Source organism: Rhinopithecus roxellana, chromosome 19 (assembly GCF_007565055.1).
Source record: "Rhinopithecus roxellana isolate Shanxi Qingling chromosome 19, ASM756505v1, whole genome shotgun sequence".
In the NCBI taxonomy this organism is placed as follows: Eukaryota; Metazoa; Chordata; class Mammalia; order Primates; family Cercopithecidae; genus Rhinopithecus; species Rhinopithecus roxellana.
In genome coordinates this window covers 76,830,820-76,854,079 of record NC_044567.1, presented here as the reverse complement: position 1 = coordinate 76,854,079, position 23,260 = coordinate 76,830,820, and the positions used below count along the sequence as shown (strand labels likewise).

General features: G+C 50.4%; 1 protein-coding gene across 1 annotated transcript; it reads right to left on the bottom strand.

The window, feature by feature from the left end:
• Window positions 1-2,904: 2,904 nt before the first annotated feature.
• LOC104675505 (angiotensin-converting enzyme-like protein Ace3) lies at window positions 2,905-17,400 on the bottom strand. The gene is given in 15 exon segments (XM_010380096.1): window positions 2,905-3,269; window positions 3,672-3,856; window positions 8,644-8,766; window positions 9,242-9,340; window positions 11,954-12,098; window positions 12,222-12,445; window positions 13,057-13,229; window positions 13,321-13,418; window positions 13,508-13,699; window positions 14,433-14,576; window positions 14,736-14,823; window positions 15,063-15,221; window positions 15,590-15,726; window positions 15,822-15,910; window positions 17,309-17,400. Coding segments are annotated over 15 exon segments (2,313 nt in total).
• Between the last annotated feature and the right edge of the window lie 5,860 nt (window positions 17,401-23,260).

Here is a 23,260-nt window from a genome sequence, read left to right as displayed (position 1 = left end):
TCAGGAGGCTGAGGTGGGAGAATCACTTGTACCTGGGAGGTGGAGGTTGCAATGAGCCGAGATCATACCACTGCACCCCAGCCTGGTAGACAGAGCAAGACTCCATCTAAAAAAAAGAAAAAGAAAAAGAAAAAAGAAAAGAAAAGAAAGAAAGGAGGAAGTATGCAATAAGGTGCCTTCTTCAGAGGCCTGAGAGCTCTTAGCCTACAGGTACATCTTGGAAGGAGAACAGATTTAAAACCACCTATTAGCAAGTGACTACTGATAAAAGTGTCTGAGTACTGAGTACTGATTGAAAATGAACACACTAGAAAAAGCAGATGGGGGTGGGATGAGGTTTATTGAAAGAGGCTTCCTGGAGAGGAAGGGGAGAAGGGGACCACTGTTCACTGAGCATCTGGGTGGGCTTGTAGTGCTACAGAGGGTTTGGTGAGCAATTTTGAGCCTCATCTTGGAGGACAAGCATTCAAATGGGGCATGCACCTTAGGCAAAGGCCAAAGGTGATGTCAGTGCAGAGGGTCTGGGGTGAGGGGAACAAGGGGGCGTGGGAGAGGTGAGTTTGGAGGAAAGAAGTAATTAATAAAGACCCTCAGATGCCATTTTGAACATCTGGATTTAATTGATGAACAACCAAGTTCTTAAGCAATTAGACATGAAAGAAGGCCAGGCGCAGTGGCTCAAGCCTGTAATCCCAGCACTTTGGGAGGCCGAGACGGGCGGATCACGAGGTCAGGAGATCGAGACCATCCTGGCTAACACTGTGAAACCCCGTCTCTACTAAAAAAAAAAATACAAAAAACTAGCCGGGCGAGGTGGCGGGCGCCTGTAGTCCCAGCTACTCGGGAGGCTGAGGCAGGAGAATGGCGTGAACCCGGGAGGCGGAGCTTGCAGTGAGCTGAGATCCGGCCACTGCACTCCAGCCCCGGCGACAGAGTGAGACTCCGTCTCAAAAAAAAAAAAAAAAAAAAAGAAAGAAAGAAATATTCTGGTGACATAAACTCTACAATGGTGGGTGGGGGAGGGAGGATAGACAATGAGGCTCAGCAAGGTTTTTACTGGAGTCCAGGTGAGAGGCTTGGAGTCCTGGGATGGATGTGCCTTTGTCATGCAGAGCCACAGTGCCTAGTGGGGATGAGAAGGGGGCAGAGATGTCCTGGCTGCCCCTCTGTTGGACAGGCTGGCTGTGGAGGAAAAGAAGGGGCTATTTCTCATGAGCTCAGTGCATGGGGTGCTGAGCTCTGAGGAGGGACTTGGGCAGTGGGACATTCATTCATTCATTCATTCACTTACTCATTCCATCAATTTCCAAGTCCCTTTGTTCACCATGGCCTGTACTGACTAGAGTTGTTACACAGGGGCACACTCCTGATGTGCATCCAGCTCTTATAGAGCTGATAGTAATAGGGACAAATAAGGACATTATGGCACAGAAAAGTAAGAGCAGGGACAGAGTCATCAGATGAGGATGCTGTAGAGCCTGGGGCTGGAGCAAGTGCTTGGGATCAGCCAGATCTCAGGAAGACCTTTGGAAACCTGGACAGAGGTAGGGTCCATGGAGATCTCAGCCTAGTATCTCTGTCACCTGAACAGCTGACTTCGGGGCTCAGATTCTTAATTCAGAGAGACCTGGTCTCCTCTTTTGGCCACCCTCCCACAGGCTCAGTTGCAGCCAGGATACCCCTTCTCTGTAGTTACTGGCTGTAATGCTGTTTCCCCTCAAGTCTTCCCTATTCTCTGACAGACACTGACTTCCAGCCTCCCCAGGAGTCCATGGAACCTCCATCCAGACACTTTGAATCCCCAATATTGGATGTAGCATCCTCGTGGCAGGCAGACCCAAGCTGAGGATAATGAACTAGGAAAGGCAGGGGCAGAGGCTTTCCCATTCTTTCCCTGGTCTTGTTTCTAGAACACTCATTTCCCAAATATTCTCCTACAGTTCTCTCCTTCCTGTCCTCCCCATCCCCCATTGAGCCTGAAAAGGTGCTGTTTGTCCTATGCTTGCTCCCCAGGGGAACGGGCCAGGCAGCAGGTGTGTGTGTGTGTGTTGAACAAGGCCATCTCCAGAGCAGAGTGGCTGAGATGAGCTTTGTTTAAATATTAAAGAAGTCAATCATTAATCAAGCCTGGCTCAGTGCCCAGCAACCCACTGTCTCCATTTGGAAGGGCTTGGGCTGGGGCAGGGAGAGCCATGGGGCAGTTTGTGAGGATACTTGCATCTCAACTGGTCAACAAAGAGCTTTTGGGGGCTGGATTATGTAGCCCAATGCAGGGCTGGCCCAAGGATTAGCAGAAAGATGTGCTGGTTGGTATAAAAGCACAGTGCTCATAAACTGGGCACTGGTGATTCGTAAAGGAATGTCCTGTTCTACTTGAGTACATTTTATATACTGTGGACTGAAGCAGAGTCCTTTTTCTAACCAGAGCAGAAGTGGACTAAAGCAGAGTCCTTTTTCTAACCAGAGCAGAAGTGGACTAAAGCAGAGTCCTTTTTCTAACCGGAGCAAAGATTCCTTGGGCACTGCAGCCCCATAACCGGGCTACTGAAGAAAACAAGGCTATGTGCAGAACCAATTCTGGGCATGACTTGGGGTGGGGACCGGTTTGCAGGGACACAGCCATTGAGTCAATAAAACTTTAGGTCCTGAGCCACCAGGGGAAGGAGGTTGGCCTGAAACCCAGGACACACATAGAATCACATAGAGCCAGTTTTTTATGCACACGGCCTCACATACATGAGTTTGCAAACACACAATTACAATGTCACGTGTACCCAGATCTGCCACAGCTGAACCCAATTATAATTGGGCACTATGCATGCAGGCTGTCCCCTCCTTTTCTCCCCAACTCTCTGGCTCAGCCTCCCTCCTCCTGCCCTCGAGCCTCACCTGTCTCACTGGTGTCTAGTCCCAGCTCCACCATTCAGCTCTTACCCATGGAGGCGTCCTGCTTTACTGTGTGAAAATCCAGATGGCCAGGTTGATTGAGCACAGCATCAGGACAAGGCAGAGGCTCAGCAGCATCCACTGTCTTTTAGCAGTCTGGTGGGGTTCCATGGCTATGCCCAGGAAGTAGGCATTGGGCAGTGGGCTGAATATCTCAGTGTCTTGGGTCAGTGACTGTTTTTCCAGGGAGTGCAGCCTGCAGGCCAGCCCCAGCACCACCAGAGACATGACAAAGCCCAGGGCCAGCAGCACCCAGTACCCAAATTTAGCCTGGTTGGGGTCCAGCTTCAGATTCAGGAATGTCACTTTGTCTGTGTCTTTTTCTGTGAAAGACATGGGAGTATCATAGGGCAGGTGGAACTAGAGAGGGACCCCTGGGATCTCCTGTGGCTGTCAAAGGAGATCTGATTGGACTACATGCCCCTGCATGCAAGGGACCAGAGGCAAGATGCTGACCCTTTGCTTAGATGTCAGCCTGGCGGCCTAGCTGGACAGTGTGCAAGGAAGCAACTGAGCCAGGGACTAGGGCGTGGGTGGTGGTCTTGGCTGAAGCTGCATCAGCCCTGGTACAGACAGGGTCCCACAGCAGCAGTGCTGTGCTGGTTCAAGCCAGTTCATGAATGAGCCAGGGGTTAAGGCTGGGTAGGGGTAGGTACTAGGATAGAGCAGGGTAAGGTGGAGCCTGGGGCTAGCCCAGAGCTGGAACCAGGGTCAGATTATCAAACCTTCAAAGGAACAGCTGAAGTCTGGCCAGCCTAGGATGTCCCCTTGCTGCATGTTGTCAGTTACCAGCCAGTTCAGTATGGGTATGAAGTAGGTCATGAGGGCCTTTATACACACCTCAGACTCCCCAGTCAGCATCTTTAGGACCTCTGGCCACGGCTTGCTTGAGCCCAGCTTTAGAGCATCTCTGGGGGAGTGGGTGCGGCTGTGAGGCTGTGTGGGGGCATCAGCTGGTGCTGCTGAGGCCCCCATTGCACCCAATCCTGGCCCCAGCAATTGGCCAGCCAGAACTTTCCCACAGAGCTCGGCATAGTGGATACAATCACAAGTTTGAAAGAAGACTAATCTGGGTTTGAATCTCAGCTCTGCTATTTAGTAGCTGTGGGGCTTTGGGCAAGTAACCTTTCTGAGCCTGGGTTTCCATATCCATAAAATGGAGATGATAATGGTATCTACCTCGAAGGGCCATTGTGGTGATTAAATAAGCCCCGTGCTGGGAGCATAGCATGCAGGCAATACTTGTTAACTACTGATGATGATGATGATTACTAGTACTACTGGTAATACTGTGATGATTATTATTCTCCTGGAAACAAACAGGCATAAAGTCCTAAGACACTGTTACCCGTGAGGTGCTCGATGTCGGTAGATAGTGGCAGTTCTTCACCCCTTTCTGGTTTCAGGGAGGGTTTGGGAGGATTAGAAACATCATGAGCATGGGAGGTGCTCTGCACACCACCTGTAGTGCTGCACAAATGTCAGCTGTGTTTCACGGCACACCCAGCCTTTAGGGCAGGTGGCTGAGCTTTACGCTAGGTCCCTTGGGCTCACAATGGGAGTATGAGGTGCGCTGAAGCCAGGGCTTCAGGCTTCTCCACTCCAGAGCCCCCAGCAGAGGCAGTGGTGGGCAAGCCGTGGCCAGAGGTCCTAAAGATGCTGACTGGGGAGTCTGAGGTGTGTATAAAGGCCCTCATGACCTACTTCATACCCGTACTGAACTGGCTGGTGACTGACAGCATGCAGCAAGGGGACATCCTAGGTTGGCCAGACTTCAGCTGTTCCTTTGAAGGTTTGATAATCTGACCCTGGTTCCAGCTCTGGGCTAGCCCCCGGCTCCACCTTACCCTGCTCTATCCTAGTACCTATCCCTACCCAGCCTTAACCCCTGGCTCATTCATGAACTGGCATCAGAACCTCTTACCTAGAGTTAGTTGTGGTTTTTCTTCACCAGTGGTTTCTGGCCCCACTGACCTTTGGTTTCCCCACCTCATTATTTCCCAGTTGTTTATTAACTGATGCGCATAAGCCTTTGGAAGCTACAAACCCTCCTTCATGACTGTGGGACTTAGTCCTCATCACAATGAGGGCAGGTATTCATGGAGCCCATTTTACTGATGAGGAAACTGAGCCCGAGAGAGGTTAAGTTGTCTGCCTAAGGTTACACAGTCCATAAGTAGCACTGCTAGGTCAGGTTTAAGCCTGGGCCCTGTTAGTCTAGACCCCAAATTGTGACCTCTGGGTCCCAACTCTTTCCTGGTCGGATCAAGGAACAACAGGTTGGGAAGGATCTGCCCACTTTGACCAGTTCAACCCTCCATTCTCAACAGAACCAGCCCAGAGCCTGACTCAGGGCCATGACGTCTAGGAGGATGAATCAAAAGTAGCAAAACCAAGTTTTAAGATCAATTAGGCAAAAGAGCAGCCAAGAATCTTTCTCTTTTACCCCGCAAGTACTCACATCCTCTCTCCCCTCCACAAACCATATTCTGCTCTGCTGCTATTTCATCATCTGCAAAGGTCATGACATCCTCCTTACTCAGAAACCTCTCCTCTGCCCATAGCTCAGAAAATGCTATGTGAAGTCCTAAGCCTGGATTCAGGGTTTTCCCTGACCAGGGGTCTGGCCAGGGACACACAGGGACTGGTGAGCAATGACAAGAGATGACTCACTGGCCACATGCTTTGGTGCCAAGTCAGACCCTGAGAGCCCTGTGCACCTTGAGTGGGGTGAGGGTGGGAAGTGGTGAAAATGATTGAGGTCAAACGTCCCACCAATCCAGTGGGATGAAAGAGGTGAGTTGATGTAAAGAAAACAGATATCTTAGCCAGACATGGTGACTCACGCCTGTAATCCCAGCACTTTGGGAGGCTGAGGTGGGTGGATCCCTTGAGGCCAGACGTTCGAGACCAGCCTGGCCAGCATGGTGGAACCCCGTCTCCACTAAAAATACAAAAAATAGCCAGGCGTGGTGGTGTGTGCCTGTAATCCCAGCTGCTCTGGAGGCTGAGGCACGAGAATCACTTGATCCCAGGAGTCAGAGGTTGTAGTGAGCCAAGATCGTACCACTGCACTCCAGCCTGGGCAACAGAGATTGTCTCAAAAAAGAAAAGAAAAGAAGAAAAGAAAAAAGAAAAGAAAAGAAAAAAAGGAAAAGAGATATCTGCTATTTTTTTCTCTTTCTTTTTCTTTTTTTTTTTTTTAGACGAGGTCTTACTCTGCTGCTGAGGGTAAACTGCAGTGGTGTGATCTCAGCTCACTGCAGCCTCGACCTCAGAGACTTAAGCGATCCTCCCACCTCAGCCTCCTCGTGCCACCATGCCTGGCTAAATTGTGTTCACTTTTTGTAGATACAGGATCTAACCATGTTGCCTGCTCTGGTCTCAAACTCCTGGGCTTGATGGATCCTCCCATCTTGGCTTTCCAAAGTTTTGGGGTTATAGGTGTGAGCCACCATGCCTGCTTTCTGCTATTTCTCACATACTTGCATTTGAGGACAAAACCCCCTCCTTGGTTCCATGGCATGACCTCCTAACCCTCTTTCTATGTTCACCAAAGCCCCTTTCTATTGCCTGGTATTATGAAATTTATTTGTTTATTTATTTTTTTGAGATGGAGTTTCACTCTTGTCGCCCAGGCTGGAGTGCAGTGGCATAATCTCAGCTCACTGCAACCTCCGCCTCCTGGGTTCAAGCAATTCTCCTGCCTCAGCCTCCCAAGTAGCTGGGATTATAGGCGACCACCACCCCTCTCAGCTAATTTTTTGTATTTGTAGTGCAGTCGGAGTTTTGCCATGTTTGGCAGGCTGATCTCGAACTCCTAACCTCAGGTGATCTGCCAGCCTCGGCCTCCCAAAGTGCTGGGATTACAGGTGTGAGCCACCGTGCCCGGCCATGAAATTTATTTATCCTGTGGTTCATCTCCCCCTGTTGGATGCGGAGCAGCTGGTCTGTATGGAGACAAGTAAATGTTTACTGAACGAATAAATGACAGGCAGCCAGAGATATGAATGCAAAGAGCAGAGAGGTGCCCTTGTGTTCAACATGTTCAGAAAAGCTCAAGGCTGGGCAATCAGCTAGAATAAAGTCCAGAGACATGAAAGGATGGAAGACCAAATCTCCTGGGGAGACAACAGTCATGCAAGGTGCAGCCCTCCCTAGAAGCAAAGCCCAGGGGATCAGTCCTGAAACTCCATCTGGCCTGGTGGTTAGAGATAAACTGCATGGTGGAATCAAAAATATGCTCATTAAATTTGCAAAGGATACTAAATTTGTGGCAGTGTTAATCCTCTAGGAGACAGGAATAAAGCTCAAGATGACCTTGACCAATTAGGGAAATGGACCTATTGAAATCCATTGAAATTCAACAGGAAAATGATCAAGTCAATGGGTAAGGTCCACATCTCCAAGGTTGGGGTGCTGATCTTGGAACCAGTTAGACCTGTATCTAAGCTCACCAGGGACTGTATTCTTTGACTAATGGAGGCCAACAGGGTGAAAAATAATGTGTTCTGGAGTCAGTTATGGGTTCAAAGCATGACTTTGCTTCTTGCTAGATGAATGACACACAACGACACCACCTCTCTTGCCTTCAGTTTCATCATTTGTAAAAGGCAGATAATAATATCCACTTTGCAAAGCTAAGAGCTATTATTATAATATGAAACATTGTAAGAGTACTCATCAGAGCGTGCCCCTGTAGTAGTAAATGCTTCACATTTTCAGTTCAGTCCCCTACTCCTTCGGGGTTTGCTTTAGGACTAAAAACCACTGCCACGTAGGTAGGGATGGAAAGAATAAGCTAAACACCAAGTGCAGAGAAAAAGACTCAAGGGTCAAAGTGGACCACAAGCTAACCAGAAGCATGCCAAGAGACTACTGTGAAAGCATCCTGGATCAGCCTGGGAACTGGATTTGGGCACCTCCAAGAAGAGATGGGAGAAACAGACTGCACTCAAGGGTGTGCCAAGTGCTGCTGAGAGGGTAGGTCAGCACCTTGTAAGGAAAGGATAAGGGAGATTCAGATGGAAGGCTGAAGCCTGAGGTAGAACCCCTCTGCTGGCTTCCTATCTAGGACAGTTTGGCTTACTGCCATATGTGTGTGCATGTGTGTGCATGTGTGTGCACGTGTGTGTGTGTTAGTGGGAGGGGCTAAACAGTGTCTTTTCTTTCTTTTTTTTTTTTTTTTGAGATGGAGTTTCACTGTTGTTGCCCAGGCTGGAGTGAAATGGTGCAGTCTCGGCTCACTGCAACCTCCACCTCCCAGGTTCAAGTGATTCTCCTGCCTTAGCCTCTCAAATAGCTGGGATTACAGGCACCCGCCACCACACCCGGCTAATTTTTATATTTTTGGTAGAGACGGGGTTTCATCATGTTGGTCAGGCTGGTTCTGAACTCCTGACCTCAGGTGATCCACCTGCCTCGACTTCCCAAAGTGCCGGGATTACAGGTGTGAGCCACTGTGCCCAGCCTAAGCAGTGTCTCTGAACACAGAAGGCTACACAAGAGGAAATGGGCTCTGATTAATGTAGGAAAGACTGCAGTCTGACATGAGGAAGAACTTCCGCTAGAATATAAGCTTAATGAAGCTCTGCTCAAGGTGTCTAGTGTAGTCGGGGGTGGAGAGGGAGCCTGAAGCAAGACTTCCTTAAAGGGAGATGGGGGAGCCAAGAACAAATAAAGGAAGAGGGCACTCACCCCAGGAGCTTCCCGGCAATCTTGGAGTTGTAGATGTCACACTGGTGCAGTGGACCCATGTGGCCCGAGGCTTTGCACAGTGTTTCATGGAACTGGAACTGGAGCACCAGACTGAAGAAGTATCTGGTTGAGAAACGTGAGGGCAGGCTAGGGAGTGGAGACCAGGAGTGGGAAACTCAGAGCCACTTGGGACCAGGCAGCTCTGACATGCAGTGGCCACAAGGGCCCCATGTCAGCAGTCACTGCCTAGGCAGAGGCTCCTTGGGCAGGGCCCAGCCTTGGGCTGACCCTAGAGTACTGGGGGGCTGTCCTTCTCTAGCTTTCTGAACCAGCAGTCACCCCAACCCTTGCCTCCTCCAAGGGACAACAGGGATGGTCTAGAATATTCCCATCAGCTCTGCCCTCTGCACAGGACCTGATGCAAAAGCTCAAAGGATTGTAGGTCAGAGACTTCAGAAGGCTGTGCAACCCAACAGGAAGAGATGGGCAGGGGTGCAGGGTGACATTTGGACCTAGAGCCTTCCTGCAAATCCTCGCTCCAGTTCCCACGCCCCTCAACTCCTAGGACTGGCACTGCCAACAGGGCCCAGACCTTTACCATATGTAGGGCACACCAGCAGAAATGTGGAACTTGGCACCTGGATCAAAGTCTTCCTCTGAGTGAGGAACAGGGGGGCACAAGCCCTGGTATTTTAACCTGGCAGGGAAAAGACAGAGGGCTTGGTGGTGGTGTCTGGCAGGTTCTTGGAACCTCTCTCTTTTCCTTCCTTCCTTCCTTCTTTCCTTCCTTCCTTCCTTCCTTCCTTCCTTCCTTCCTTCCTTCCTTCCTTCCTTCCTTCCTTCCTTCCTTCCTTCCTTCTTTCCTGCCTCCCTCCCTCCCTCCCTCCCTCCCTCCCTCTCTCTTTCCCTCCCTCCCTCCCTCCCTCCCTTCCTTCTTTCTTCTTTCTTCTTCTTTTTTTTTTTTTCAGTCTTGCCCTGTTGTGCAAGCTGAAGTGCAGTGGCGTGATCTCGGCCCACTGCAACCTCACCCTCCTGGGTTCAAGCTATTCTCTTGTCTCAGCCTCCCAAGTAGCTGGAATTACAGGCGTGAGCCACTACGCCTGGCCTGCCTTTTTCTTTTCAAAGCACCTGCATGTCTATCAAAATTGGACTTGGCAGGCTGAGGATACCTAATGCATTTTGATTGATTAAATAAATGAAAACACATGGGATTGGGAATCAGAGTAAAACAATAGCAGTTAACACTGACTGAGCACTTCCTCTATGCTCAGAACCACGTCTGGCTTTCCACGTAGACTCACACATGCACTCAACACCGTCCTGGTCTCTGGAGGAGGTACCAGTAGGGGAGCCGGGGAGGCAAGGCCCCTGCTTACATCCTAACAGTGGAGGACAGATTATAGACCAATAAACAAAGTCGTTTCATCTAGTAAGAAGTCTTGAGAAGAAAACAGAAACATCCCTGTAGGGCAGTACTACTATTATTCCCATTTTGCAGATGAGGAAACCAAGGTTTGGCAACCAGGGAATTGGCCGCAGGACACAGAGCTAATCACAGTCGCACCCTGATGACCTGAAGGTCTGGTTTTGCCCCTCTGAGCTGTGCGACTGTGGGAAGGTTGCTGATTGTCTCCGAGTCTTGTAAAATGTCTATAAAATGGAAGGAAGTAGGCTGGGTGTGGTGGCTCACACCTGTAATCCCAGCACTTTGGGAGGCTGATGTTGGAGGATTGTTTGAGCCCAGAAGTTTGAGACCAGCCTGAGCAACAAAGTGAGACCCTGTCCCTACAAAAAATACAAAAATGAACCAGGTGTGCTGGTGCACATCTGCAGTCCCAGCTACTCGGGTGCTAAGGCAGGAGGATTGCTTGAGCCCAGGAGGTCAGGGCTACAGTGAGCCATGATTGCTCCACTGCACTCCAGCCTCGGCAACAAAGCGAGATCCTGTCTCAAAAACAACCTTCATCATTGCCTCACTGGAGCCTCTGAACCATCTCCAAGGTCAACAGAGTGTCAGGAGCTTCCCTCCCGGTTGACAGGGCCTTATTCAAGGCCCAGGGAAGTTGCCACCCCTCGTGCTTAACCCCTGGTTTCCATCAGCTGGGGTGGTGGGCAGGGCTGACAGAAGCCTCCTGCAGGTGCCTCAGATGGCCTATTAGGGTGACCTTAGAGAGGCACAAGGTCAAGACTCTGCCAAGCCCACAGTGGGGACCTGCTCCTGAAGTCAAGGGTGGGAGTAAGAGGACAAGGGGAGGGAGGAGCTCCCAGCTCTGCCACCTGTTGGTTTGCTATATGACCTTGGGCTGGTTTGTGACCTCCCATGAGCTTCAGCTGCTGCTTCTGTGAGCTGAGCATTTTGAAATGATCACAATGCAAGGTGGTTGTAAATGTTCAAATTCAACATAAGAGGCCGGGCACAGTGGCTCATGCCTGTAATCCGAGCACTTTGGGAGGCCTAGGCAGGCAGATCGCTTGAGCCCGGGAGTTTAAACCTAGGCACCATGGCAAACTCCATCTCTAAAGAAAAAAATTACACAAAACTAGCCAGTGTGGTGGTGCATGCCTGTAGTCCCAGCTACTCAGGAGGCTGAGGAAGGAGGATTGATTGAGGCTGGGAGGTCAGGTCTGAAGTGAGCCGTGATCATGCCACTGTACTCCAGCTTGAGTGACAGAGCGAGGCCCTGTCTCAAAAAACAAACAAAAAAAGTAAGAGCCTGTTGCAGAGCCAGGAGCACCCCTGGCAACCCCAAATCACACTGTGACCAGCAGACTGAAGCCGGTCAGTCCAAAGCCTGGCAGATATGGAGAAACCCTGGTCACAGGTATTTATTATCCCATCAAATGGCCAGGGGTCAGTGATGAGGTGTAACATGGGGGTCCCTCACTCGAGAGTGATGCCTCCCAACTGCTGGTGGGTTCCCATGGCAGCTTAAGGGTGTTAAGCCCAAAGCAGGCCCCATAGGGGCCTGCCTCTCTCCCACGGGGAGTCTTTCCCCAGAAAGGAAAGTGTTCAGGCCCCTGCACACCCCATTGCCTGGCACCAGGAAGGGAGGGAGGTAGGGGAGGGCCTGCCTCGTGGTTAATGTTCTGTGATTGGAGAAGCCCAGTTGCAACAATTGTGTAAGCTTCCCAGCCACCCAGGGAGCAAGTGGGGTCAAACACCAGGGTCCATTTTTCACAGATAGGGAGACTGAAGACTAGAAAGGCTAAGAGACCTGCTCAGTGCCTGCGTGGAAGATTATAGAGAGGTTCTTGTGCTGCAGAAAGTCCTGGAAATGGCCCATCTGGTGGAAGATGGTAACAAACCCACCTGAGGTTCCACCACTCCTGACTGTAGATGTCTTTCCGAATGGTGCCGTCAAAGACCTTCTAGTGAAACAGGTCCAACAGTTAGCCGAAGGGGATGAAGGCAATCTTCTCCAGGGCAATTCGCATCAGGAAATTGACCTCATCCTCTGGGAAGAGGGTGAGGACAGTTAAGAGGCGACCCCTGGGATCTTCCCATAGCTTTGCCCGAGAGCCCTGACCCCACCGAGCCCTAGCGGCGGCCCCAGGCTTGGGCCCTTGGTCCTCATCACCTGAGTCCTGGTGCTTGAGGCTGAGCAGGCCTATGTTGAGCAGGTGCTTGTGGGAGGAGGCCGAGAGGGTGATCACAGACCCCACAGCCTCTTCAAAGGCTGGGTTGGCACCTTCACAGAAGATGATGGAAAGGTTCTTGTACTGCAGAAAGTACTGGATATGGCTCATCTCGTGGAAGATGGAGAGCAGGTCTTCTATGGTCACCTCCGTGCACTTCTTTATTCTACAAGCAAAGGGCATGGGTCAAGGAGCATGGAGAAAGGGAGTTTCCCCTTCAGACTCCTCGAGGGACTGGGTGGTCAGGTTGGAGCCCAGACAGGGTTCGGCAGTTGTTCTCTTTTTTTTTTTTTTTTTTTTTTTTTTGGGACGGAGTTTTGCTCTGTCCCCCAGGCTGGAGTGCAATGGTGCGATCTCGGCTCACTGCAGCCTCTGGCTCCCAGGTTCCAGTGATTCTCCTGCCTCAGCCTCCTGGGTAGCTGGGATTATAGGCACACGCAACCACACCTGGCTAATTTTTGTATTTTTAGTAGAGACAGGGTTTCACCATGTTGACCAGGCTGGTCTCGAACTCCTGACTTTACGTGATCCACTGCCTTGGCCTCCCAAAGTGCTAGGATTACAGGCGTGAGCCACCACGTCTAGCTGGCAATTGTTCTTTCTCAGTCTAGGCCCCATATCTAACCAGCGACCAAGCCCTTTGCTCTCACGCCACCTTTCCTTCTGTGTTTCTCGCTTGCCTTTCCCCCTCCCCTGCCCCGGCTCTCCCCTGCCCACACCTAAGACAGGCAGACAGGGGAGAGGAGAGGGCCAGGTGCGTGGTACCGCCGTGAGCACCTGAAGTCATCGTCAAGGTAGAAGTTCCAGGCAGAGGTGTGACACTCCACCTCTCGCCCATCGGTTGGCCTCGTCAGCATCGACTTTTTCCAGAAACTGGGTGGGGCAGGCAGCAGCCCCAAGGAGGTGAAGAATTTCTCAGAGTCTTCAAACATTTTCTCTGATTTCCAGTGCTGTGGGAGAAGAGGAGATGTGTAGGGCGCTGCCTTGTTCGCCCAAGGATGCCGATGGGGAGGGGCAGGGACAGACAAGCCAAGCACTAACCTGGCCTTTCATGATCTTTGTGACATCCTCAGGAATCTTCTTTGGGAAGGGCAGGACCAGGTCTAAGACGTTGACCGAGGACTGAGCCCACATGTTCCCTGGAAGAAGAGGAGAGGGGCTAAGGGGAGGCTGGAGACAGTCTCTGCCTTTATTTGGCACTCACCTCGGCCACCAGCAGGGCCTTTACCCCGGAGGTGGGCAGGGATGGGCCCCCTCAGGTTGATGAGCTCGGGCCCATAGTGGCGGTGGAGGGCCCGGTGCATGTAGGTGTGCAGGTTCAGGTAGAGTGGCCGCAGCTCCTGGAAGAACCGCTCCAGGTCTTGCTTCAGGGTGTCTGACTCATACTTGGAGCGCCACAAGGCTCCCATGTCTTTGTAACCTAGGACAGGAGAGAGGACTCACTAGGAGCTCACCATCTCACCCTTTACCCCTGGCCTAGCTGACAAGAGACCCAGACACCTTCTAGGGAAGCCACTCAACCTCGCTGACCCTCTGGGTCTTCTTTGGCAAAACGGGGAGAATATCTGCCCATTTTGGAAAGGCACTGAGCAAAGTCCACGATCCGAGCTCCCCACCATGCCTGCAAGGCCCTGGGTCCCCTCTCATCCCACCTCATCCTTAGCCCTGCGGCCACCTGGGCTTCTTTCAGGTCTTCCAGAGCACCAGCTCCTCCTGCTGCAGAGCCTCTGCCTAGGATGCTCTTCTTTCACATCTTGCTCCCCCTCTTTTGCCCATCTTTCAGGTCTTGGATAAATGTTAGAGGCCTTCCCTGACCACTTGTCTGCAGCAGCCTCTTCTCATTCTCTTTCTCAGCAGCCCCTTCCTATTCTGCAACACCCCAGGTGGTAGTGAGAGACCGGTGTTTACTGAATATGGTCTGCCTCCCTGCGGGACCACAGGTGCATGAGAACAGGCGCCTGTCTTTTCACCTATGTGTCCTCAGAGCCTCCCCAGCACCGAGCACATAGGTGCTCTATAAATATTTGGAAAGCCCAGCTGCAGGGCTCATAGGTCCTACCTCCAGGGCCCTATGGCCGCCTTCACCCTGGGAAAGCTCAGCTTCGCCCCTTCCTTGCCATCGCTCTGAGCCCCGTGGTGTCCTGTCTGCTCACCATTGAGCTGTGCAGCCTTGTTGCTGAGCTCCACATAGTGCTCGAAGGTGGTGCAGATCTGGCGGCCCACGGCATCCCGCCAGCCTTGCCAGGCCCACAGCGGCTCCTCTTTGTTCCTGGAGGTGGCCATGACTTCTTCGAGTTCTATGCCCAGAAAAGGAGCCATGGGGGACCCACTCCCACCTGCCTCTGCCCTCACCCTCCTGGCACTAAGGGAGGATGGTTGGGGACTGGGAGGGGCCCCTGGAAGGGACTGAGTGCTGGAGATTCTGTGGTTGGGTGGGACAGGGCTTGGGTGTTCACCAGGCTCCAGGGACAGGCAGGGCCTCTCATTCAGGCACACCTGGGTCATACTGTATGTCATCTCCATGTTGGCCAGAAGCTCGTTATACTGGGGGAACAGGTGTTACCCAGGGTAGGCGGTGCCCCTAGGCCTGCTCCCAGTGCTTGCCCCACCAGCCAGGAGAGATCGGCACCCCCACCTCTACTCCTCTCCTTCTCCAGAGGAAGTTCTGATCTTGCCCCTCCTCCAACCCCTGCCTCCCTCCTGCCCCAGACACTCTGGCTCCCCCACCAGACCCCTGGGGCCAGGGAGCATGTGCCCAAAGGTCTGGGGGCTCCATCCATCACCTCCCGCAGCTCGTCCTTGGGCAGGGCCGCCTTGTCTATGTTCTGCAGCTTTCTCAGCATGCGCTTCACATCCTGGTCCTGGAACTGGGCGACCTTAAACAGGCAGGCCCGGATGCCAAAGTAAATCATGAACTGGGACCTCTCCATGTCCTTGTGCAGCTGCAAAGAGGGCCAGCAAGGTTCAGGGACAGGGGAAGCGTCGCACTTGACCTCCAGGGCCATGGCACCCTAACTGACTCCCTAATCCCGTTGGCTTAGGGAACAAGATTTGCTAAGAGGGAGAGGGCAGAAACCTGGGTCCCTAAAAGCAAGGAGGTGAGATTTACAGAGGACAAGAAGCAAGAGATTCTTGACTGGAGAAAGTTTAGGGCTTCCAGGAGGCCCAGAACTTGCAGCCCGCTTTGGTATGTACACTGGGGCTTCCCTAGTTCCTCTTGCTTGGGATAGGAGCAGGAGGTGTGCCCCATGGCCCCAAATCCCTGAAAAGAGCAAAGAGAGGAGAGGCTGGGGTGGAGGTGACACCATACCATCTCCTCCTGATTTTTCCTGGTGATGTTGGTGACATAGTTCCAAGTGGCCTCCATGAACTGGTTCAACACAACTTTAGCTGTTTGGTCATAAAACTGCAAGAAGATCTTGGCCTTAGTCTCATTGTAGAAGCCATCTGCAGGGAAGGATATGGGCACCATGTGCTGGGAAGGTCCTGTCCCCACCCAGTCCCCTTGTCTGGTCCCATGCTTCTTGGGGTCCCAGCCACACCTAAACTATGTTCATCCTTGATCCAGAGGCAAGGCAACAGCTGCCTGTAACAGAGGAGCACAAGTAGGGAAAGTCCAGGGTGAGTCTGTCTGCACCCATGACCAAGAGAACAGCAGAGCTGGATGAGGCTATGGGCCAATCACAAGCCAGCTCCATATTGTGACATCAAGGGCCAGAGGCTCAGCCACAGAATGTTAGAACTGGAAAGCCCCATCCACCTCCTGGTCCAACTGTCCCCATTTTACAGGTGGGGAGACTGAGGTCCAGAAAGTCAAGCCAAGTGATCTGGCTCATGTGGTTAGCTAATGGCAGACCCAAAAGGAGGAACAAGGGGTCTTGACTTTTAGGCCAGAACTTGTTCGGCTCTCCTTGGTCACTTTTCCCTGGGGCTGGAGCCACCCTTGGGTTATGGCCAGGGATTGATGAGGCCCTCCCTCCATAGGCTGGGACCACTTCTGAGCAAGTGGATGGGATGATGGATGGATGGATGGATGGGTGGATGGATGGATGGAGGTAATATATCTGGGTCTCTGGAAGCCAGGTTGTCTTTCCAGGTTCTTCTAACTTGACCTCTTATGTTCATATGTTTAGGCTTTTTCTCTCTTATAGGCTGTGCAATAATCCCCAGGGCTGTGCACAGCCCTCCCCATCACACCTGTTTCTCCAGGGAGACCCTAATATTATGAGTTTGCAATCAGGAGAGGGCACATGAGGCAGGGACTGGGTGGGGTGTGGAGAGGCGAGGCTGGCACCTTCCATCCAGGGTGCATGCCCATGAGTACCTGAGCCTGATCTGAAAACCAGCTGGCAAGACACCAGCTCTCTGTAAGCCTGTGGTTGCCCCCAGTACTCTAGCACTGAAGTCTGTGGAGGCCAGCTCCATCTATCTCACCTTGGGTTTCTCCTCAGACTCACTTCCCTCCACACTCAGAATCCCCATACTCTGTGTTGCCTTCCCTCACTCTCAGCCTACAAAGGCTCACATGTTCAAAAAGGTCCCACCTGTACACATGGGCTGATACCACGGCTAGAGAAACTGACCAAATAACCCCCAAAATATGATCCATTATGTGTAAAATTTATTTATAACGTGAGGAAAGGAAGAAAAGGATAGTGATACTTCTGGTTAAGCTGATCGACTGAGCTCACAGAGAAGTCTCCCTTCCTGCTTCAAGCATATAGACATATATTAGTCCATTCTCACATTGCTATAGAGAACTACCCGAGACTGGGTAATTTATAAAGAAAAGAGGTTTAATTGACTCTACAGTTCCACAGGCTGTACAGGAAGCATGGCTGGGGAAGCCTCAGGAAACTTACAATCATGGTGGAAGACGAAAGGGAAGCAGGCACGTCTTCACATGGTGGCAGGAGAGAGAGAGAAGGGGGAGGTGCTACACACTTTTAAACAACCAGATCTTGAGAACTCAGTCACTATCACGAGAACGACAAAGGGGAAGTCTGCCTTCATGATTCAACATGCCTACCTCTCCTCCAACACAGGGGAGGTCAGGGTGCATCCATCCAGAGAGCTGCAGCACTGGTGTGGGGGGATAGCTGATCCCAATGGAAATGACATCTCTGCCAAGCTGGGAGCCCCTGCAAGCGTCAGGTGCATGCATGGGATTGTGCAGAAGGCTGTTTCAACTGAAGATGGCTGATAGGTCCCGTTTACCAGGTATAAGAGGAAATCCAGTTTCAGGAGGGACAATAATAATTACCAACACTCACTGAGCACTTTCTAGGTGCTAGGGACGATTTGGGGGCTTTCAACATATGAATCCTCACAACAAACCCATGAGGTAAGTACTGTGATCAACGCTCCCATTTTACAGATGAGGAAACAGAGGCACAGAAAGGTTGAGGAATTTGCTCATAGTCACACAGCTAGCAAATGGTGGAAATGGGACTCCAATTCCTATGGTTGGTTCCAGAGCTTGTGCTAAATTGCAGGCACAATGAATGAAGCAGACTGCAACGGAGGAAGGACAAGTCTCAGAGCAATCCAAAAGGGACTTAAAATGCACGTCTTTATGCCATATAAAAAAATTAACTCAAAAATGGGTCACAGCTTATTTTCTTTTTTCAATTTAAAAGAGTACATTTAAGGCTGGGTGCGGTGGCTCATGCCTGTAATCCCAGCACTTTGGGAGGTTGAGACGGGTGGATCACTTGAGGTCAGGAGTTCAAGACCAGCCTGGTCAACATGGTGAAACCCTGTCTCTACTAAAAATACAAAAATTAGCTGGGCGTGGTGGCACTTGCCTGTAATCCCAGCTACTCGGGAGGCTGAGGCTGGAGAATCGCTTCAACCCGGGAGGCAGAGGTTGCAGTGAGCCAAGATCACACCACTACACTCCAGCCTGGGTGACAGAACGAGACTCTGTCTCAAAAAATAAATAAATAAATAAAATAAAAATAATAAAAGAGTACATTTAACACCTTATCTTGGACAACGTGACAGTCATGAGATCTTTGTGTAGGAGAAGAAAGAGGGAACAAAAAAACGAAGTCTACAAAATTCTTAGAACACAGGGGGAAGTTTCATGACACCGGATTTGGCAGTGATTGCTTGCGTATGACGCCAAAAGCAGAGGCAACAAAAGAAAATATAAGCAAATTGAACCTCATCAAAATTTTAAACTTTTGCATCTCAAAAGACGCTATAACAGAGCAAAAAGGCAACCCATGGAACGGAAGAAAATATCTGTTACTCACAGATCTGCTAGGGAATTAATATCCAGAACGTATAAAGAACTCCTCAACCTCAACATTCAAAGATGGGCAAAGGGCCAGGCGTGGTGGCTCACGCCTGTAATCCCAGCACTTTGGGAGGCCGAGGTGGGTGGATCACCTGAGACCAGGAGTTCGAGACCAGCCTGACCAATATGGTGAAACCCTGTCTCTACTAAAAAAAATACAAAAATTAGCCAGGCGTGGTGGTGGGCACTTGTAGTCCCAGCTACTCAGGAGGCTGAGACAGGAGAATTGCTTGAACCCAGGAGGTGGAGGTTGCAGTGAGCCAAGATCGCACTACTGCACTCCAGCCTGGGTGACAAAGTGAGACTCCATCTAAAAACAAACAAACGAACAACAACATCAGCAAAACAAAGATGGGCAAAGGACTTGGGTAGACATCTCTCTAAAGAAAATACATGAGTTGCTCATTAGCACAGGAAAAGATGCTCAATATCACTAATTATTAGGGAAAGGCAAATCGAAGCACCCATTAGGGTGGCTGTTATCAAAAAAACAGAAAGCAAGAGTCGGTCAACATGTGGAGAAACTGGAAACCTTGCGCATTGTTGGGGGCAATGGGAAATGGCAGAGCCGCTGTGGAAAACAGTCTGGTGGTTCCTCAAAAAAAATTAAACACAGAATTACCATATGATCTAGCAATTCTTCTGGGTATATACAGGAAAGAACTGAAAGCCAGGACTCAAACAAATATTTGTACACAGTGTTCTGTCAACCTGAAATAATAAAAAAAGATCAGAATCCAGTTTAACAGGTTTATTCGAGCGTGAAGCTGAGGACGGCCATTTTCACAGGCTCCAAAGAAATGGCATCCGTGCTCTGAAGCTGAGAAGTTTAAGGTCTTACTTTATAGTCAGAAAACTAAGAAATTAGGTAGAATCACAACATTTCCCATATAAGTTTGGTTTATGAGTTACAGCAATTTGATTAATAATAGCTTATTTTCTTTTTTTCAATTTAAAAGAGTACACTTAACACATCTTGGACAATGTGACAGTCCTGAGGTCTTTGAGTAGAAGGAAGAGGAAAGTTAATCTATAATGAAGTTCAACAGAAAAGAGGAAAGGAAACTTCAGTCTTTTATAACATTTTACAAAACAATGCAGCTAAGGGGAAAAGGAGTAATCAATAATTAGGGAAACAAAGTTCACAGCTGCCTGTAAGTGACTCAGGTCCCACAGTTACTTTCCTTCAAGGCTCAGAATAATTTAAAGTTTTAACAGCTTTGATTTTGAATTACCTTTTTTTACAGTTCATAGTAACATTATTCACCATAGCCAAAGGTTCATGGATGAATGAATGGATAAACAAAATGTGGTATATACATGTAATGGAATATTACTCAGCCTTAAGAGGGAAGGAAATTCTGACACATCCTATAGCATGGCTAAACACTGAAAACATGCTGAGACGAGCCAGAGACAAAATAAATACTGTATGATTTTATGTTTCATGGGTACAGAGTCTGCGTACTGTGGCTCACACCTGTAATCCCAGCACTTTGGGAGGCCGAGGCAGGTGGGTCACTTTAGCCCAGGAGCTCGAGACCAGCCTGGACAACATAAGGAGACCCCATCTCTACTAAAAAAAAGAATTTTTTTTTTCTTTTTTGAGACAGAGTCTTGTCTGTCACCCAGGCTAGAGTATAATGGGATGATCCTGGGTCACTGCAACCTCTGCCTCCCGGGTGCAAGTGATTCTCCTGCCTCAGTCTCCCAAGTGGCTGGGATTACAGGTGACCCCCACCATGCCCAGCCAATTCTTGTATTTTTAGCAGAGACGAGGTTTTGCCTTTGTTGGCCAGGCTGGTCTTGAACTCCTGACCGCAAGTGATCCTGTCGCCTTGGTCTCCCAAGTGCTAGGATTACAGGCATGAGCCATCGTGCTTGGACTCTACTAAAAACTTAAAAAAAAAGTATCTGGATGTGGTGGTGCATGCCTGTGCTCCCAGCTACTGAGGAGGTTAAGGTGGGAGGATTGCTTGAACCCAGGAGGTCGAGGCTGCAGTGAGTCCGGACAACAGAGTAAGCACCTTTTTTGGGGGCACCTTGTCACACACACAAAAATGAAACTTCTGGAGATGGATGGTGGTGATGGCTGCAATCAACAATGTGAATGTACTTAGTGCCACTGAATTGTACACTTAAAAATGGTTAGGATGGTAAGTTTACATTATGTATATTTTGACACAATTAAAAAAAAAACAGGTTTTTAAAGTGATTCAGAGAACAGAATCTGTGAGGTAAAAATAGGCTTTTATGAAAACACAGGAGGTTTGAAAGAAGCAGGGATGCTAAAATGAAAAATATAGCGATTAAATTGGAACAACAAAACTCTCGACAGCCAGATTAAGCAGTAGGCTAAACATCAGAAGCACTGGGCCTGGAGGACACAGGTGGGGAATTGTCAGGCACACAGGACAGGAAATGGGGTGAGTGCTATGAGCAAGAGTTAGGAGACAGAGGGCAAGACAGAAAGCCCCAGGCAGGGTTTCATGGGGGTCCTCGAAGGAGAGGGGAGAGGATGAGGGAGAGGTGACATGGGGAGAGAGGATGAGGGAAAGCTGACATGGGGAGGGAGGATGAGGCAGAAGCGACACAGGGAGGGAGGATGAGGGAGAGGATGAGGGAGAGGTGACATAGGGAGAGAGGATGAGGGAGAGGATGAGGAAGAGGTGACACAGGGAAGGAGGATAAGGGAGAGGCGACATGGGGAGGGAGGATAAGGGAGAGGTAACACGGAGAGAGAGGATGAGGGAGAGGATGAGGGAGAGGTGACATGGGGAGGGAGGATGAGGGAGAGGTAACGTGGAGAGAGAGGATGAGGGAGAGGCGACATGGGGAGGGAGGATGAGGGAGAAGATGAGGAGAGGCGACACGGGGAGACGGCTGAGTACTCCCGGAAACTGAGGCAAGCTGTGGGCCCCCAGTGGATGAGCTCCGTGTGCTCCCAGTAAGAAGACAGTTGACTGACCGTGCAAGGATGTGTAGTGGGGAAGTTCCTGGAAGGCAGCTGGGAGATGGGAGTTTTCAGTCCAGCTCTATCATCCGGTTGCCCTGGTTCCTCTTCCTGTCTCAAATAAGGGGGCTGATCTGGACTTGGCTGATCTGGGGATGTTATGAAGCTAGCTTTTTCAGGAGATGACACATTCATTATAAAGAGAAGACACTCTGTACTAGGACTTTGTACATTATCTCATTTCATCTTCATGGCAACCCTGAGAGGGTGGATAAGAACCATAAGAAAGAAAATGCAGACTGCAAAAACCAACTGCCCAGGGTCACACAGGTGGTAAGTGCAGAGGTGGGGTAGCCACTTTCTCACTTATGTTAAAAGCCAGGGTGGGTGGAAAGAGGGTTGGGCCGATGGAGGAATGTGGAGGGTCGGGAGGGGTGTGGAGATGAGAGAAACTGTCTGGCAGCCACCACCTGTGGCCAGCGTAGGTAAGAGCTGGTCACCCAAGGGCGGCATTGGCAGCCACAACACGGAGATGAGCTCAGCCTTCAGGGCCACTGGTAGAAAACACTGGGCTGTCCCCTCTTCCTGCTGTTACCGCCTTGTCTTCCTCTGCTACCTTCCAGGTATCCCCTGCCTTTCCCCACTCACCCAAGGAGGCAGAGGCAGGCATCTAAAGAATGATACTATCAGGGCCCAGCGTGGTGGCTCACGCCTGTAATCCTAGCACTTTGGGAGGCCGAGGCAGGTGGACTGCCTGAGCTCAGGAGTTCAAGACCAGCCTGGGCAACATGGTGAAACCCCATCTCTACTAAAATACAAAAGAAATTAGCCGGGTGTGGCGGCCTACGCCTGTAGTAGTAGCCCAGCTACTTGGGAGGCTGAGGCAGGAGAACTGCTTGAACTCGGGAGGTGGAGGTTGCAGTGAGCCGAGATCGTGCCACTGCACTCCAACACTCCAGCCTGGGTGACAGAGCGAGATTCTGTCTCAAAAAAAAAAAAAAAAAAAAAAAAACTATCTCAAAAAGCCCCGAGGGTAAGGCTAGCCAGGCCAATGGAGTGGGGTGTTTCTCTTCCCCCAGCTGCAGTACAGTCCTTTGGGTGCTGAAAGCTGGTGACCTCACACTGTCCACAAGCTCTGACAGGCAGCATGAACCTCTGTGGTTTATAAAAATAGGAAAGGGGGGCCAGGCGTGGGCTTATGGCTGTAATTCCAGCACTTTGGGAGGCCGAGGCGGGTGGATCACCTGAGGTCAGGAATTCGAGACCAGCCTGGCCAACATGATTAAACCCCATCTCTACTAAAAACACAAAAAATTAGCCAGGCGTGGTGGCGGGCGCCTGTAATCCCAGCTACTCAGGAGGTTGAGGCGGGACAATGGCTTGAACCCAGGAAGTGGAGGTTACAATGAGCTGAGATCATACCACTGCACTCCAGCCTGGGCAACAAGAGCGAGACTCTGTCTTAAAAAAAAAAAAAAAGGAAAGGGGGTTATGTGATGATGACCTTTGGTAAACAAAGAGCTTTCAAAACATAGGCTGGGGAAAGGGGGGATAATTCAAGAAGTCTTCAGTGGTAGATGGCTTGGAACTATTTAGAGGACATGTTTATAAATTCCATTGTCCTACGTAATCATAAACTTCCACCCTCTTTCAATCCTAAAATACCTCAGCCCCACATCCTGCCTTACAGAACGGGCCTGAACAGCCAAGCCTGTGTGCAACAT